The sequence below is a fragment of the Ylistrum balloti genome, unplaced genomic scaffold (assembly GCF_031769215.1).
Source record: "Ylistrum balloti isolate Yb309-2 unplaced genomic scaffold, AGI_CSIRO_Ybal_v1 Utg369660, whole genome shotgun sequence".
NCBI classification, from domain to species: Eukaryota; Metazoa; Mollusca; class Bivalvia; order Pectinida; family Pectinidae; genus Ylistrum; species Ylistrum balloti.
In genome coordinates, this window is record NW_026781911.1 from 198089 (window position 1) to 214408 (window position 16320).

The 16320-nt window shown below is 35.4% G+C and overlaps 1 protein-coding gene across 1 annotated transcript in view; it reads left to right on the top strand.

Moving 5' to 3' along the window:
• Positions 1-16320, top strand: part of LOC132558522 (ryanodine receptor 2-like) — a 157435-nt gene that overhangs the window by 108700 nt on the left and 32415 nt on the right. The window contains 10 exon segments of the mRNA XM_060223095.1: positions 4343-4491; positions 4974-5109; positions 5307-5351; positions 5689-5807; positions 6105-6280; positions 6683-6841; positions 7081-7353; positions 12645-12674; positions 14872-14931; positions 15242-15376. Coding sequence (XP_060079078.1) covers positions 4343-4491; positions 4974-5109; positions 5307-5351; positions 5689-5807; positions 6105-6280; positions 6683-6841; positions 7081-7353; positions 12645-12674; positions 14872-14931; positions 15242-15376 — 1282 coding nt within the window.

The following is a 16320-nucleotide window of genomic DNA, read 5'->3' on the forward strand; positions in this document are numbered from 1 at the left end:
GAGTAGGATACATGTACATCTCTAGAGTAGGATACATGTACATCTCTAGAGTATGGTACCTGTACAAGTCTAGAGTAGGATACATGTACATCTCTAGAGTAGGATACATGTACATCTCTAGAGTAGGATACATGTACATCTCTAGAGTATGGTACCTGTACATCTCTAGAGTAGGATACTTGTACATCTCTAGAGTAGGATACATGTACATCTCTAGAGTATGGTACCTGTACAAGTCTAGAGTAGGATACATGTACATCTCTAGAGTAGGATACCTGTACATCTCTAGAGTAGGATACCTGTACATCTCTAGAGTAGGATACCTGTACATCTCTAGAGTAGGATACATGTACATCTCTTTAGAGTAGGATACCTGTACATCTCTAGAGTAGGATACATGTACATCTCTAGAGTAGGATACCTGTACATCTCTAGAGTAGGATACCTGTACATCTCTAGAGTAGGATACCTGTAACTCTCTTTAGAGTAGGATACTTGTACATCTCTAGAGTAGGATACAGGTATCTCTCTTTAGAGTAGGATACCTGTACATCTCTAGAGCAGAATACCTGTACATCTCTAGAGTATGGTACCTGTACAAGTCTAGAGTAGGATACATGTACATCTCTAGAGTAGGACACCTGTACATCTCTAGAGCAGGACACCTGTACATCTCTAGAGCAGGACACCTGTATCTCTCCATAGAGTATGGTACCGGTATATCTCTAGAGTAGGAAACCTGTATCTCTCCATAGAGTATGGTACCGGTAGGAAACCTGTATCTCTCCATAGAGTATGGTACCGGTATATCTCTAGAGTAGGAAACCTGTATCTCTCCATAGAGTATGGTACCGGTATATCTCTAGAGTAGGAAACCTGTATCTCTCCATAGAGTATGGTACCGGTATATCTCTAGAGTAGGAAACCTGTATCTCTCTAGAGTAGGATACCTGTATATCATTCCTCAGAACTTGATAGCTATGCATATGTGTGGTATATTGTTGTACAAGTGACTGGTATCAATGTGGGTGAGGATGTGTGTGTGTAAGGGTGTGTGCATGTGTGTGATACTCAGTATCTGCACAGCTGTCTATAACTTGAAATCTTTTGTATTGGTTACCTGTATGGTTGTCCTGTATTGTTACCTGTATGGTTGCCCTTTATTGGTTACCTGTATTGGTTACCTGTATGGTTGTCCTGTATTGGTTACCTGTATTGGTTACCTATATGGTTGTCCTGTATTGGTTACCTGTACGGTTGACCTGTATTGGTTACCTGTACAATTGTCCTGTATTGGTTACCTGTATTGGTTACCTGTACAATTGTCCTGTATTGATTACCTGTATAGTTTTCCTGTATTGGTTACCTGTACGGTTGACCTGTATTGGTTACCTGTACAATTGTCCTGTATTGGTTACCTGTACAGGTGTCCTGAATTGGTTACCTGTACAATTGTCCTGTATTGATTACCTGTATGGTTGTCCTGTATTGGTTACCTGTATAGTTGTCCTGTATTGGTTACCTGTATTGGTTACCTGTACAATTGTCCTGTATTGATTACCTGTATAGTTGTCCTGTATTGGTTACCTGTATTGGTTACCTGTATGGTTGTCCTGTATTGGTTACCTGTATTGGTTACCTGTATGGTTGTCCTGTATTGGTTACCTGTACGGTTGACCTGTATTGGTTACCTGTACAATTGTCCTGTATTGGTTACCTGCACAGGTGTCCTGAATTGGTTACCTGTACAATTGTCCTGTATTGGTTACCTGTACGGTTGTCCTGTATTGGTTACCTGTACGGTTGTCCTGTATTGGTTACCTTTATTGGTTACCTGTATAGTTGTCCTGTATTGGTTACCTGTATAGTTGTCCTGTATTGGTTACCTGTACAATTGTCCTGTATGTTACCTGTACAATTGTTCAATATTGGTTTCCTGTTCTCTGATATCACTAACCTGTAAGATATTAATTACCTGTACAGGTGTCAGATATCAGATATATGTAAAGTTTCAAATGCTGTTTGCCTGTACAGGTGTTATATATTAATTACCTGTGCAGTTGTCAGATATTAAGGTGTTGAATACCTGTGCAAGTATCAGGTAGATTTATTCCTGTGTAGTTGTCTGACTTAAGATGTTACTTGAACAGATATTTCTTCAAGTTATGTATAAAATTACCTGCATACAAATCTGTCCAGTATATTCTGAAGTATTTAGGTAGTGGCCAGGGAGCTTAGTGCTTGATGTATGTTTATAATAAGTTTCAATTCAGTGTGCATTTGCACAAATTTGTCTCTGATTGGTATGAGCACTGCATGAGTTAACCGCACCAGTTTGTCACATCTGTGTTCTGGTCAGGTGTAAGTTCTCACTTTTAACACACTTGGGTAACACTAATGATGTTCAGTAGAACTTGTCTGGATAGGGTCATGGAGTTAAAGCTTACCTGAAATCCCTTTAAATCTGATGATGGTTACCTGTAAGTATCCTGAGTGGCGATTTTTGGTTCACTATCATCAACTTGTTATTGGTTTTTTGTCTCTCATTGATCCTGAAACAGTTTTTTAATACTTTCTCTTATGAAGTCTAAAATGGATCTTTCAAATTACTTCTTCAATTCATCAAAACTTTTTAGACTATAATTAAAGGAATAATATGGCTGACGGTTGGCCATCTTGGATTTTAAAAATTCAGTTTGTTGTTAATCTGCTTTAATGAAGACACTTTAAAATGACAATCAAGAAATCAAGGCAATATTTCAGACACAGGAATATGATATTTAAAAAATAAGCAATGTGTTTATCATTGATATGAATGTCATTGCAGTAGTCAGAAACATTAGATAAAATGAAACTTAAAAATGATGATCATGTGATGTTGAGTGTGAAAATGTATCAGACATTTGTTAGCCTGTCTTTACAATGTTAGGCACCAAGATACATATGATATATAGCTTGTTTTCCTGTTGTTGAAATATAACAATAACTTCACTTTATTTATCATTAACCAGTTACTTGTGTGCATGTATAACAGGCAATCCACACAGCCGACTGGCAATGCTTTCCTTGTGTAGTTTGTTGTAGCTAATACTGCAGTGCACTGTGCAATATGCCATGTGGTACAGGTAAAAACTAACAAAAACCTAAATAAGGTATAGATGTAGTCACAGCCAATAGAATCCCATTAAGCCCCATCTTCACCTGTTGTAAAAAGCTGGAAGTGTAAGTTAAACTTTTTCTGTAGATTGCTATTAATGACTTTGTATTTGGGAGAGAAATATGATGATGGTAGGATTTTGAGGAAGAATTACCTGATATTGTACAGAAATTTTTCTTGTCAGGATAGCTAAGAAACAGATAATGATGAGGCTCCATCCAAATCCTCAGATCTTAAAACCTATTACTTTTTTCCTCTAAAAAGTCTTCATTAGGTTTGGTTGGCCCAGTATCTGAACAATTACTCCATCATTTAAATTAGGTAAATTATGGAAGGGGTTTACTTCTCCTAATTGTTGACACAGAATTTATTACTATCATATCATTAGTAAAGTTAAAGATACAAGTAATCTGATATAGGATGTCATTAGTTGAGTTTGATGTATGAAGTGCTTTAATAGGTTTCAAACTTTAGTATTGAGATATTCTGTATGGTTGGATATTTAATACATAACTAATTGATTGATATAATTTTGGACTATCTATAATTTTGTTCAACTTACAAAACTTAAGTGTAATATAAACATTGTTTAAGATAGTGGCAGAATTTGCTGGGTTTTTCTGGAGAGCTAACTGATTCTCAGCCATTGCAAGTTGGTTTTTACAAATCATGTTTAAACACAAAGATTCTTTTAATCATAAATTCACAATTTTTTGTTAGAAATTATTTCATTTGATTTCAACTAGCTATCTTTTATCACTACTCAGATAATTGTCCTGTTTCTTTCAATCACTACACTGTATCACCTTTTATTTCTTGATTATTTTTTACTGACAAAACACCAAGCTAACAACATATATTTAATGTTTTATGGAGGTTAAAATAACCTTTCCACTAAATTAGGGGATCAAGTCTCCTTCAGCAATAAAAGATATACTGACTGCCTCTAAGTTATGTACAGTTTTTATGTTATAATTAATACATATTTTAAAAAATGGTTTTTTTTATTATCAGTATAATATGGGCCGTTCTTGGGTAAGCAAGAAAGTGCTATAAGTCTGTATCGTCAGTTATTCTTTTCACGATAGATCAGAAGTTTTATAATCTGTCATCAGACTTAGATAATTTATAACAGTTTCAAAACTTAATTAGCTTGTTATATAATGACTACTGTGTTTTGACCAGACATCGACCAGCTCTCGGAGAATGTCTTGGATCCTTTGCTGCCTGCTTCCCTGTCGCTTTCCTGGAGCCTGACCTCAACAAATACAACAAAAACTCCATCTTGTACGGACTAGAGGGCAAGATATCTGAACATTCACTTGAGGCACAAGGTACGTAGTTACCATATTTCCCTAACAATAAAACCATGTCTGACAATAAGCCCACTAACATCCATTGATGTTCAGTAGATTTACATACAGCGTCTATTTCAATGTCCTGCAATTAGCTCACCTCTAGACTTTGAGTCAGACTTTATAAGTTGGATGGACCCTGCCTTTGTTTCTAGACATTGGCACAAGGACCAACATCCTGGCATAAGGTACAGGTACCAACATACAGGTAGCAATTCTAATCATCAGCTTGTTCAGGGTAAAAACGGTAACAAAATAGGGAAAAATAAAAAATAAGAATGAAGTTATAAAACTGTTTTAAAACCCAAACCTATTTGACAATCATCAGTTTCTTGTAGATCTTTTAGTCTATGAATTAGAAAAAAGTAGAAATCATTGCAATCTGATATTAGAAACTAGAAGACTTTTGGTGGTACACATATCTGGGGAGTATTATCACTATATTTATTGTTGTTACACAGAGGTGATGGACCAGCTAAATGAGAACCTGCCTGTATTAGACAAGATCATCCTGGAGATCGAGGAGTTAGCCCAGTCTGGGGGTAAATACCACGAGGCTCCTCACGTGATAGAGGTCACCCTACCAATGCTCTGCAGGTCAGTTTCAGCAGCTACTGATGAGGCTGATATCATTCTTTTCTTATTTCTGATTTCAGTTCCTTTACTTGTTCACTCTGCATTGATACCAGGCAGATATTCCATGACCAAGTAGCTTTTGATCCTTTAGTGTGGTGTACTAATTTTACACTAATGTCTTGCTTAAAACTAGTGTACATGTTGACTCTTTATTGCAGTTACTTACCGTTCTGGCTGGTTGAAAGGCAAAAGTCCATTGATTCGTAAGTATGACTTCACATATTGTAAAATGATATATTTTCAAAAAAATCCTATTGTCAGTGTAATTATGCTTACTTTAACGGTTCATGGACATATGAACTTGTGGATTTATGTACCTTTGAAATCAACAAAAACCTGAAAAATAGTAATGTTTTACAATACAAATGCACTCCATTTATGAAAACAATTTCATGAAGCAGTTGAAATTTATCGTACAGTTAGGAGATAAAGTTTTAAAATGTTTGCTTCTATCTTCCAAATCAATAGTACTCCAATAATAGTAATAAATGTTAAAGACAGGAAATGAATCATCAGAAATGTTTCAAAACTTTGTTTCAGAGTGACTCAGGTTACCACGGTAACTGGAGAGTTGATGAACAATGTTCTTGGTAATGTGCTCAAACTCATTAGGAACAACGTAGGCAGTGCTGACGCTCCTTGGATGAACCGGATAGCAAGTAAATCTCGTCCTCTGATGCTTTTTCTGCTTCATCGCCATGTGCTGTTCAAATCATATATTGTTCTGATGTTCATTTTATGATGGCAATCATTAGCATTTTTAATAAATAAATGTTTAGGGTTTGATGAGAGATTAATTTTTTAAAATTGATATTTCCTTATATATAAGGCTATAATACACCTGGCCATACTAGTTATGAAAGAGTATATATGGTTGAAAAAATTTAGTTGTTTATTGGATGAATGAAACTAAACTATTTGGAGGTCTACATGCCAATATTTGTCATTTTTACCAGCCCGAACCCAGCCAATCATTGTCAACTCCACTCCGGACATGATCAAAGAACACTTCCTACCCATTGCCATGAAGCTAAGGGAAGGTAACTCTGGTGTTGAACAGCTGGAGAAGCGCCTTTTGGCAAGCAAGCATAGTACAACAGATGTAGCTGACCTTGAACAGGAGACACAGGAGGTAATACGTCATGGAAATAGCTAGTTGTCATCAAGCTGCATTACCTTACAATTTATTATGTTATAAAAATTCCACTGAAGTATAAAATTACTCTTATCTTACACAATATTGTGGTTAGGTTATCAGTCAGTTTCAAATTAATTTAAACACCATGTATTATTTGAATATAAAAAGATCATGATCGTTTAAAGCATGGAGATGAACTTCACATTTTACTATGTCAGTCAGAATGTCAAAAAACTAAAATATCTGAATGATGACCTTGACCTTTTGCATAAAGCTATGGTCATCACCTGAAGTATATACTACAGTACTGATTATGACCATGACCTTTCTGTTAAAAGTTATAATAATTACCTGACTATGATATTGTGCTGATGATGACCTTGACCTTGTCTACAGGCCTTTGGGATCCTAGTGAGAGATATCTATGCATTCTATCCCCTGTTGATCAAGTATGTAGACCTACACAGGTCACAATGGCTGAAGAATCCGTCCTCAGAAGCTGAAGAGCTCTTCACCTGTGTTGCTGTTATGTTTGGCCTGTGGTCAAGGTCCATTGTAAGTAATTCACCGTTTTATGGGAAAGGCAAATATCTCTTTAGTGATAGTTAACACTTTTGTGTTCAGAATTCAATTTTGTAATAAGTTATGGATAAAATCTTTATAAAAGATATTCCATGATGAAACAAGAGTTGAAAATTTCTGATTGTAATTAGAAGTATAAGCAGTTTATTGTAGGAGGTTGATACAGAATCGGTGATCAAATTTACATAGTCATACTTGATTGTATATGACAGTTGTTTAAGCGCGAGGAACAGAACTTTGTGATGGCCAATGAAATAGACAACATGGCTTTGATCATGCCAAGTCAGACCAAAGCTGCATCGACAAGCAATCCAGAGAACGTGACTACCAATAAACGCCATGGTCGTAAACGTGAGAAAAAGAGGATGGAACTTCACAATAGTCTAAATGTAGCATGCTTGAAGCGTCTCCTTCCCATTGGGTTAAGTTTCTTCAGTGGACGTGAACAAGAGTTACTACAGCATGCCAAACAGAAGTTGATTGAGGTAGGTGCCGTTTACAGATTAATGACTGGGTGACATATATATATGTGTGAAGAATGGTTAAAGCTTGGTTGGAATATCAGCCACTTCAGAAAATGTCTTTAAAAACACAACTCAATGCACAATAAAACAAAAAAAAAAAAAGACTAAGAATGAACGAAGACATATGATTGATATCATTCTTTGCATTCAAAAATGATAAAAAAAAAGTGACAAAAAAAGTTTGGGTCCATGTGACCTGACAGAGTTCACTGGGAAGTTTGGGTCCCTGTGACCTGACAGGGTTCACCAAGAAGTTTGGGTCCATGTGACCTGATAGGGTTCACCAAGAAGTTTGGGTCCATGTGACCTGATAGGGTTTACCTGAAGTTTGAGTCTGTGTGACCTGACATATGAGTTAGGTTTGGTACCTCTTGGTAGACTGGATGTGGCTGATATATACCATTTGTTTAATCTGAATTATGACTTAAATATTCATCTATTGTGCAGTATTATTTTTTCTGATCCTCAAAACTGCTTTTGTTTATAATCACTGTATATCTGGTTATATATTTTGATGTTTGTAAAGCTGATTCCTTCACTTTGACATGAAATCCCAAACAGCATTTTAACAAAATGATAACCAGCTGTATGGTGCTCTATTTCTTGTCCCACAATTTTCCAAAAAAGAGAGAAAAAAAAAGAAAAAAAAAACACCATGAGTGATTTTATAACTTGTGATTTCTATTTACCTTATAAGGATATCCATTGGTCCTTTCCTGTCAGTGTTAATCAGTGAATTTGCCTGGTTTCAAACCTGTTCTTCCTTGAAATGTGATTAAGTAACAGGATCAATTCAGGGAAGAATGAGTACCCATTTACTACATCACGTACAAAAGCACTAGACTGCCAAACAATGGTGCTTGATAAATGTGATGTTTGCTTACATATAGTTAATCATTATAGGTCCTTACATATGTTACTAATATTAGATATATTTTAGTTAGAATCATTTGTTATTTTAATCATATTTGTTACCATTATTAGAAATATTTCTATGCTTACTAGGTATCACTTGTTCTTTGATTCCCTTGTTTGATACTAGGAAGCAGGAGTTGGGTTATCACATGGCTACAGGTTACACAATGAACCATGAGTTGGGTTATCACATGGCTACAGGTTACACAATGAACCAGGAGTTGGGTTATCACATGGCTATAGATTACACAATGAACCACGAGTTGGGTTATCACATGGCTACAGGTTACACAATGAACCAGGAGTTGGGTTATCACATGTCTATAGATTACACAATGAACCACGAGTTGGGTTATCACATGGCTACAGGTTACAAAATGAACCACGAGTTGGGTTATCACATGGCTATAGATTACACAATGAACCACGAGTTGGGTTATCACATGGCTACAGGTTACACAATGAACCAGGAGTTGGGTTATCACATGTCTATAGATTACACAATGAACCACGAGTTGGGTTATCACATGGCTACAGGTTACACAATGAACCAGGAGTTGGGTTATCACATGGCTATAGATTACACAATGAACCACGAGTTGGGTTATCACATGGCTATAGATTACACACGGATCAGGAGTTGGGTTATCACATGGCTACAGGTTACACAATGAGCCAGGAGTTTGGTTATCACATGGCTATAGATTACACAATGAACCAGGAGTTGGGTTATCACATGGCTATAGATTACACAATGAACCACGAGTTGGGTTATCACATGGCTATAGATTACACACGGATCAGGAGTTGGGTTATCACATGGCTACAGGTTACACAATGAGCCAGGAGTTTGGTTATCATATGGCAATAGATTACACAATGAACTAGGAGTTGGGTTATCACATGGCTATAGGTTACACAATGAACCAGGAGTTGGGTTATCACATGGCTATAGATTACACAATGAACCACGAGTTGGGTTATCACATGGCTACAGGTTACACAATGAACCACGAGTTGGGTTATCACATGGCTATAGATTACACACGGATCAGGAGTTGGGTTATCACATGGCTACAGGTTACACAATGAGCCAGGAGTTTGGTTATCATATGGCTATAGATTACACAATGAACCAGGAGTTGGGTTATCACATGGCTACAGGTTACACAATGAACCAGGAGTTTGGTTATCATATGGCTATAGATTACACAATGAACCAGGAGTTGGGTTATCACATGGCTATAGATTACACACGGATCAGGAGTTGGGTTATCACATGGCTATAGATTACACAATGAACCAGGAGTTGGGTTATCACATGGCTATAGATTACACAATGAACCAGGAGTTGGGTTATCACATGGCTACAGGTTACACAATGAGCCAGGAGTTTGGTTATCATATGGCTATAGATTACACAATGAACCAGGAGTTGGGTTATCACATGGCTACAGGTTACACAATGAACCAGGAGTTGGGTTATCACATGACTATAGATTACACAATGAACCAGGAGTTGGGTTATCACATGGCTACAGGTTACACAAGGATCAAGCGTTGGGTTATCACATGGCTACAGATTACACACGGATCAGGAGTTGGGTTATCACATGACTATAGATTACACAATGAACCAGGAGTTGGGTTATCACATGACTATAGATTACACAATGAACCAGGAGTTGGGTTATCACATGGCTACAGGTTACACAATGAACCAGGAGTTGGGTTATCACATGACTATAGATTACACAATGAACTAGGAGTTGGGTTATCACATGGCTATAGATTACACAATGAACTAGGAGTTGTTTCGTCACGTACCTTAGTTCATGCATTGAACAACAAGTTGTTTTCTTGTGTTGTAGGTAAGTTGTAGCAACTGTGTCAGTTTTTTTGTTTAAGTATTTTGTTTAAATGATTTGGTATGAATGGAATCCAGTTTCTGAAATAATGTGATAATTATGCTTTACCTGTCATAGGTGTTAGGGAAGGAATTATTGTAGAGGTTACGTGATATTGGAAGGTGTGATTTGCATGTAAAAGATACAATATCCTAGTATATGTAACTTTGTGGTCCTTTAGCAGGAATCACCATTGTGCTGCAAAGTTAAAACACAAGTATTAATCAGAAAACCTTGTTAGTGTTTGTTTGTGTCTTCTTATGTAGGATAGGGAGGTCATACCTGTCCTACACACTAACACTCTCTTATCTCATACAACAAAGTGAAAAAAGTCCAACTTTCAAACCTCTCTCACAATCTGACCAAATCTTTATTTGATGACATAATCAGATATTCTGTCTGACAATGTAACCGAGTCTTCTGTCTGACAATGTAACCAAGTCTTCTGTCTGACAATGTAACCAAGTCTTCTGTCTGACAATGTAACCGAGTCTTCTGTCTGACAATGTAACCAAGTCTTCTGTCTGACAATGTAACCAAGTCTTCTGTCTGACAATGTAACCAAGTCTTCTGTCTGACAATGTAATAGAATATTCTGTCTGACAATGTAACCAAGTCTTCTGTCTGACAATGTAACCAAGTCTTCTGTCTGACAATGTAATAGAATATTCTGTCTGACAATGTAACCAAGTCTTCTGTCTGACAATGTAACCAAGTCTTCTGTCTGACAACGTAACCAAGTCTTCTGTCTGACAACCTAACCAAGTCTTCTGTCTGACAATGTAACCAAGTCTTCTGTCTGACAATGTAACCAAGTCTTCTGTCTGACAATGTAACCAAGTCTTCTGTCTGACAATGTAACCAAGTCTTCTGTCTGACAATGTAACCAAGTCTTCTGTCTGACAATGTAATAGAATATTCTGTCTGACAATGTAACCAAGTCTTCTGTCTGACAATGTAACCAAGTCTTCTGTCTGACAATGTAACCAAGTCTTCTGTCTGACAATGTAACCAAGTCTTCTGTCTGACAATGTAACCATGTCTTCTGTCTGACAATGTAACCAAGTCTTCTGTCTGACAATGTAACCAAGTCTTCTGTCTGACAATGTAACCAAGTCTTCTGTCTGACAATGTAACCAAGTCTTCTGTCTGACAATGTAACCAAGTCTTCTGTCTGACAATGTAACCAAGTCTTCTGTCTGACAATGTAACCATGTCTTCTGTCTGACAATGTAACCAAGTCTTCTGTCTGACAATGTAACCAAGTCTTCTGTCTGACAATGTAACCAAGTCTTCTGTCTGACAATGTAACCAAGTCTTCTGTCTGACAATGTAACCAAGTCTTCTGTCTGACAATGTAACCAAGTCTTCTGTCTGACAATGTAACCAAGTCTTCTGTCTGACAATGTAATAGAATATTCTGTCTGACAATGTAACCATGTCTTCTGTCTGACAATGTAACCATGTCTTCTGTCTGACAATGTAACCAAGTCTTCTGTCTGACAATGTAACCAAGTCTTCTGTCTGACAATGTAACCAAGTCTTCTGTCTGACAATGTAACCATGTCTTCTGTCTGACAATGTAACCAAGTCTTCTGTCTGACAATGTAACCAAGTCTTCTGTCTGACAATGTAATAGAATATTCTGTCTGACAATGTAACCAAGTCTTCTGTCTGACAATGTAACCAAGTCTTCTGTCTGATAACCTAACCAAGTCTCCTGTCTGACATTGTTATCAAATATTCTGTCTGATAACCTAACCAAGTCTTCTGTCTGATAACCTAACCATGTCTTCTGTCTGACAACCTAACCATGTCTTCTGTCTGACAACCTAACCAAGTCTTCTGTCTGACTATGTAACCAAGTTTTCTGTCTGACAACCTAACCAAGTCTTCTGTCTGACAATGTAACCAAGACTTCTGTCTAAAAGCCTAACCAAGACCAGACAATATTTGCGGGACTTTGTGACCTAATTTCCTCAGTTTTCTTCTGCTTTGATTATCGTTTTCAAAATAACAACTCCTGTGTGATACAATCTGTTGGCTTTGTAAAAATTTCTGTCCTTAGGAACTTCAATTGATCTAACTCTATCCTATTTTGGTCTTTTTTCAGTTTATATAGTATGCTATTGTGTCAGATTTAATGTATGTGTTTTCTGTTTACCTGGTGGAAAGTTGTAGATGTCATTCTGTTTTAATTGTGATCCATTTTGCTAAAGAGGCAAGTGTTCTTCCCACTTTAGTGCTTTTAGTGGTCAGATTTTGGTGTAGATATATCTCCCAATGAAAATCTGTCCATTCTGATGTCAATGCATACCTTCCTCCTCACCAAGTTTACTGATGTGTGACCTGTAAGTTTGTGTACAGGCGGGTAGGATTTATTAGGTAATTGTTACCAAACTAAGATGTGCCACATCACTACTGTTTCAGGACACCGATCGTGAGGAAATCATATCAGGGGTATTGCCAGCTTTCTTGTCTTGTACTGGTCACTAGATGGCGAGTGGCAGTCATTTTGTATATTTTAAATACTTATAATTAGCTTTTGTATCCATTAATTCATTTGAGATAAAACATATTGAAAAATTCCTATATAAATTTGATTAATTTTAAGTTAAAGCATTACTTTTTATTCAAGAATATATCATTATATTGACACTTTGTCATCTATTAACATACAAAGGAAACTTACTGTATTGATACTCTTACGCTACAAAATGGCTGTCCCACGTCAATGCTGTGAACTATTGAACAATTGAAGTGGATGGTCCTTGCCAATTTATTTCTTCTTCTTTCCACGTTTCCTCTAGTTCTGTGTTTCAACGCGATTGGAATAAATCACAGGAAAAGAATCCAAGATAATTTGCATTGTTATATATATGTAAATTGAGGATCTAAAACAATCAATAAGAGAAACAATTGTTTTTTCAAAAGATGTTTTCATTTATGAAATTTGATGATTTGAAATAAAGGGGAAATAATTTTTTTTTTTAATTGTGGATCCATTGATAAAGGAACAATTGAGGGTCTTATGACTGCCTTTGCTTTCATTTGGTGTTAAAATTTAAATAAAAAAATTGATATGGAATTTTACATAATTCAGCAAATATTTTGAAATTGAATTCATTATTTTAGATGTTATATGAGTATAAAAAAATAGTTTTTTCATTATATTTTCAACTCAAAGGTAGATAAAGTTGCTGCACAGAACTAGCTACGTCTTGTTGCATGTTGTTATTTGGTTGAGAATTTTGTTTATAAAAAGTTCTCCGGTTTTGATAATTGTGTAGTAGGTAAATACCACATTATATATCTTCCCTTATGTAAACCTGTAATTACGTGTTGTACCTATATATATATCCGTAGAAGTTGTTGTATACATATGTATTTTATACCTTATAAACTGCATGATGTTTAATTCAATTTTCATATAGTCATTTTTCCAGACCACGTCATTTCTAATTTTCTTCAAGTACTCACATGCCATGTTGACCACAGTGTTCACTTGGATTTATTCTTTTGAGTGCTCAAATATCACGTCAACCATTATGTTCTTTTTCTGCTCACAAGTCAACCACAGCGAGATAGCTTCCATGAAGTTTCCTTCTCTCTGTTAAAGAAGTTCTCAAAATCTGATCTGTGTTATAAAATCATAAATTTTTCTTTTTTCCTTAACTTTGAAATACAGAGAAAAGATATGTTATGGAGAAATACAAGGAACATAGATGTAAGATGTGTAATACTTTGTTTAATACATTGGCATATGTAGATTTTCTTCCTTCTGTATAGTGTTTTTCAATTTGAAAAATGTTACCAATTCAGGTATTGAAAAAAATTAAGAAATGAATCTGTTGACGCTTCTTTGTATCAGCAGTTAAAGTTAAATATTGTATTGTACAGTATTGTGTTGAAAATAACTTTTTAATTATACCAATGGGTCTTGTATTTTGTAATTTACAAATTTTTGTCAAATCCATTCATAGTTTTCTGGTCGTAGTTGATACTTATCTAATGTCCATGTGCATTCATTCTCGTGTGTTATTCAATTTCAATCATTCAAGCATGGCATCAGTTTTTGCCTTAATTTTTTTACTAAAAATACTGTATCATTGGTAATTTTTTTTAAAAATCTATCATCATTTCCCTGTGTGCATTAGACAAACATTACATTGAGTTTGACTTTTTCTTCAATCTCTTCTCATTTTTTGTATTCGTTCATGTATCCTTTCTGAAAATGAAGTAGTATCTAATTTCTTGATCCATTTACAAGCGTGACCGTGACAGATGGTACTGGTAATGTATTAAATCAGAACTGACAGCTTCTGTAGATATGAGGAAGATGTATACCCAAACCATTTGGTTTTGGAGCATGCTACCATCAGTGGATACATTGAGTCTTGTGTCGGTAGAGGTGCTAAGTTATATTGTAGTAAACAATGTGCATACCTGTCTTAATTAGTCTGTGTACTCTGTAAAATTCATGTTTTATTTTGTAGATATAGGAGTTCCTCTAGTTAAATAAAAAGGATTTTTTTTATCTTTTGTTTATGATTGAATTGTTTTAGAATAATTAGAATGTTTTGTTTATGTTAATTGCTGTATATATATATTAAGATTTTTATTGTAACATTCATTATATGATTATGTGTGATTACAGAAAGATACAGAGGCAGATATTGAAGAATACTTGATTGAAAGTCTGGCAGCAGATGAAGGTGTAAGTATCAAACGATAAAGAACTGAAAAGTCCTATGTACAAGGCAGTCATAAAAATCATTTAATAGTACAAGGTAACTTTGACAAATCAAAAACATAACAAACTCTCTCAAAGTTTTAATTTCATGTTAAGTTTAAGTTCAATTAGAAGAAAGGTTAATTACATGACTTAATTAATGCAAAAATTTTAAGAAAAAAGAAGTTCCTTTATTGTCAAAATCCATCTTGACATCTGATTGGCTATTTCTGATTTATGATATTAAGAAAAGTTAAAAGAATAAAAAACTTGAATTTTCATTTTACATTTGTAGCCAGCAGATGACAAAGTAAAATGGCAGAAAGTGTTGTATCGCAAGATAGGCGGTAACCATGGAGGGGAGATAAACCAGAGACAGGCTATAGATAGGATCCTGTCCATGGCCAAGGTCATGCATGGTCTCCACATGGTATGTACAACTTTCATATTAACATACAGAAATATATAGATGTAGGGGTAGTTTGCATCGACTGTACATGTAGTGCCTATGATATAGTAGCTGTAGACCAAACTGATAATCACTCCAGTTTCACCAATGTTCTTTAACTAAAGTCATCCTATAGGAAAGCATTATTGTTGGCATTCAGGGAAAATCTTTCATGCAATTTTCCTTAACTTCAATAATGTTTTCTAACAGGGAAATTTAGATTGAGATATTTATACCTTGGATAAAAGAAAGTCCATGAAACCGGGGCAAAATACCTAATTGTTAGAGAAAAAGTAAACTTTGATTTTTAATGAACTTGATTAAATTATCTTGGCAGAAATAACTCTGTAATTCTCATGTATTGTAGTTAGTATATTAATGAAACAAATATTTTATGGTTTATGTATTAACAGTGTTGTTATAGTGGACTGTGGATATTAGTTGCTTATATGAAAATTTTGTTCACATGTAATTGGGTTTTTAAGTCACAAATTCCTTTGGAATGATAACTTTAAATCTTTTATGTTTTGATGAACAAGGGTGCTAAGATTTATCAAATTTGACTAATAGATGTCTGGAGGAAAGGCTATTATTCTTTTTCCATATGGAATAAATGTTTCACAAAGTTTGAACTAATGTTATTTGGATAACTACTTGGTATGTGGATGACCAAATGAATTCTTGCAGTGAACAATCAGGCCATGCTCAGTGTCTAGTGGCCTGCTCGGGTAAAGAGTGTTAACATCGTTAGATGTGATGAAAACTCAGTTTTTTCTAACTGAATACTTTATTCTAGAACCATAGCAGATGAGTACTATGGAGCCTTGTGTTGTGTTTTCTTTTGTAAAACATTAAGTCTGTAACTAAAGAAATTTGATATCGAAAATTTGAGTCAGAAACTTTTGGTAAATGTTTTGTATCTCAAA